The 2,863-nt window shown below is 49.8% G+C and overlaps 1 protein-coding gene across 1 annotated transcript in view; it reads left to right on the forward strand.

Annotated features, from left to right (window-relative positions):
* Positions 1 to 2,716, forward strand: part of col6a4a (collagen, type VI, alpha 4a) — a 58,163-nt gene extending 55,447 nt beyond the window's left edge. Inside the window, exons 43-44 of the mRNA XM_008430656.1 lie at positions 1,135 to 1,179; positions 1,382 to 2,716. Of these exons, the coding sequence (XP_008428878.1) occupies positions 1,135 to 1,179; positions 1,382 to 1,557 (221 nt within the window). The 3' untranslated portion in view covers positions 1,558 to 2,716. The remainder of the gene's footprint in view (positions 1 to 1,134; positions 1,180 to 1,381) is intronic.
* The last annotated feature ends 147 nt before the right edge of the window (positions 2,717 to 2,863 follow it).

Here is a 2,863-nt window from a genome sequence, read left to right on the forward strand (position 1 = left end):
CCCTGGATGTCTGGAGGCTCCTGGAGGCCCCTGGATGTCTAGAGGCTCCTGGAGGCCCCTACCAGCAGCTACTGAGTTTTCTTTGCCTTGATATCTCAGCCTAATAATTCTAGATCTGAGGTGCCAACATAGAAAACGGATGTAGAGTTAACCCCTCTGAGCCTTTCGGTCTATAAAACGGTCAAGTTGCTCTGGAGCTTAAATAGATATTATTAGGGCTTAATTAGGAAAATAGCAGCATTTTGCTCATTTCATAGCTTCATGACCTTTGACCTTCTCTCCTCTGGTCTAGCAGCTTCAGCTCAGCCTCCAGGAAACAGCAACAAACCTGTTGGGGAAATAAACTACCTTTGCATTGTCACGATGGCAGTGATGCAGTTTGAGCTGATTAAATATTCCATGGCTTGTTGCTACGCTGGTGTTCGGCGATTCTTGTTCAATGTGCCCCTGTAACTCTGAGCCCCTGTAACTCCGAGCCCCTGCCCCTCCAGAGGTCTCTGCACGGCCCTGTCCACTTTAGTTCAATCCCAGGTTTCCAACATTCACCAAATACATGCAGATGATCCCATAATGTTTTCATAGTTTAGCATTTGTTGTTCCATCAGCCAGTCTGACGTCGACGATGTTTGAGAGAAAAATTACGGTATTAGCATTTCGGCGCTGGTATGCTAGTTGCTCTGCTACATTAGCTGCTAACGGCTAAACTGTTAGCAGTGATTGTAGCGGCCCGATTATCTGCTACTGAGGCATAAAACAATGTCAGAAATGGAGACTTTCAGTGAGCCAAAAATTCTTCACTGTGTTAAAAGTTAAACGTCTTTTTGCCGTTTGTGGCGTTGAGACATCACTCTGGTATTCAGGCTGTTGTTGAAATTCAAACAACTTTATGTGGCAGATGGTTTATGGTAAAAGCTCAGCTTGGCTGAGAAACAACCAGAAGCTGATCGACTCAGGAATCCTGGAGTCGACCAGGATTCTCCAGGAATCCTGGAGAAAAGTCAGGATGCAAAGAACCTGACAGGAACCCTGACATGTTGACATGGTTTCCTGACGTCTGCATGAATCTGAGCTCAGGTTTCTGTGGATGTTTGTTTCCTGTAGATCTGACCTGTCCTGATCCGTTTTCCCTCTCAGATCCCAACAAGAGGCTGCAGCCGAAGATCACGGTCTTCTCTAAAGGTGATCACTCACTCCTCAGCCTCCAGGTGATCCGTCAGAGCTGCAGGTGGAAAAGGTTCAGTAGCTTAGCTTTAGCTTAGCTTTAGCTTTAGCTTTAGCGGGTGTGTAGACGTCCTGATGGATCGTTCCTGGTGGCCTCTGCAGAACCGTTGATCTTCCATTCCTCCAGTCAGGTGTCGTTCTTCTTCTTCTCTCCGTGCAGACGCCTGCCTCCAGCGCCAGGACCCCGGCGGCTGCCAGGACTACGCCATGATGTGGTTCTTCGACACCGTTCAGAACGAGTGCGCCCGGTTCTGGTACGGCGGCTGCGACGGTAACGCTAACCGCTTCGAGACGCAGGAGGAGTGCGAGAACCTGTGTCTGACGCACATCCAATGAGGAGGTCGAAGGTCGTGGCCGGAGAGGAGACCACAGGACTTGATGTCACCAGAAGGAGGCGCTTTCTCCTTCCTGATGGACTACGGGACCCCTGAAGGGCCACAATCAGGAGGTTCTTCCAGGTTTCCCAACTAATGTTCCCTCTGACCCGTTTGGCCTTTGATCACCAGATCTGGATTCATCTCCAGCAGCTGTTCCTCCTTCCAACCCGGATGTTCCCGTTCCCAACATGACGATAGGCACCAGAACCGATTCTTCCCGTTCAGGAACTTCATCGGTTGAGCTGCAGGAAAACCCGGGAGAACCGGAGCGATCCTGAAAGTGGAGCCGTCTCCAGAACATCGGCGGTATCCCTCCTGTCCAGGCCGGGGAAAATCCAGAGGTGGTGAGCAAAAGTCCTGAAGAGACGATCCGGATCCGTCCGGGTTCTGTCCATAGGTCCAGAACAAAACGGACCTTTCCTGGAACTGTGAAGTTTGTCTTGGGAACCTTAGTTGGGAAAAGCTCCTCAGCTTGCAAACAAAACTCTGAGTGACCCTTCAGGGCCTCCGTAGAACTCCCACTGGACCGACCCGGTTCCGCTCATCCTTGGATCAGGTGCTATTTTTATGAAAGCGGGTCGATCCGCGGATCATCGGTCACAACATTTGAAGTTTCTGTGAAGTGTTTTAGCAAAACAGCAGCGCCCCCTTCAGGCCTGTCCAAGCAGCTCTGCTTTCACTGACGCTCCCCCTGCTGGTGGAAATATGTAACAACATTTAAATTCATGTCAAAATCTGAAACCAATAATCTATAAATATCTTTAATATGAAAACGTTCCAAAGGTTCTGGAACAGGCCCGGTTCCTCCTCAGGGATCGGTCCACTCTGAGCTTAGAGACTGACGCTCTCATCCAAGTCCCTCAGAACCAGAACCAACCTGCTGTTGCCCGGTAACAACAGGATCTTCTTGGTCAACAGCTGGTTCTGGTTCTGATCCACCTGGCTGACCGCTGCAAACTGCAGAACCGTTCAGGAACCGGGTCTGAGTTTAGAACCCATCAGTGAGTGTCCAAACATCCTGACAGGTTCTGTTCATACCGGAACCAGAACCATCAGAACCTGTGATGTAACGGCTGCAGAAACCCAAATAAACGAACCAGAACCGGTTCATACCAAGATCCACTGACTCAGCCTCATGTTGGATGGTTGTTGGATGGTGGTTGGATGTCTGATGTTGGATGTAGGTTGGATGGTTGTTGGATGATGGTTGGATGGTTGTTGGATGTCTGATGTTGGATGGTGGTTGGATGTCTGATGTTGGATGG

This window comes from Poecilia reticulata, linkage group LG16 (assembly GCF_000633615.1).
Source record: "Poecilia reticulata strain Guanapo linkage group LG16, Guppy_female_1.0+MT, whole genome shotgun sequence".
NCBI classification, from domain to species: Eukaryota; Metazoa; Chordata; class Actinopteri; order Cyprinodontiformes; family Poeciliidae; genus Poecilia; species Poecilia reticulata.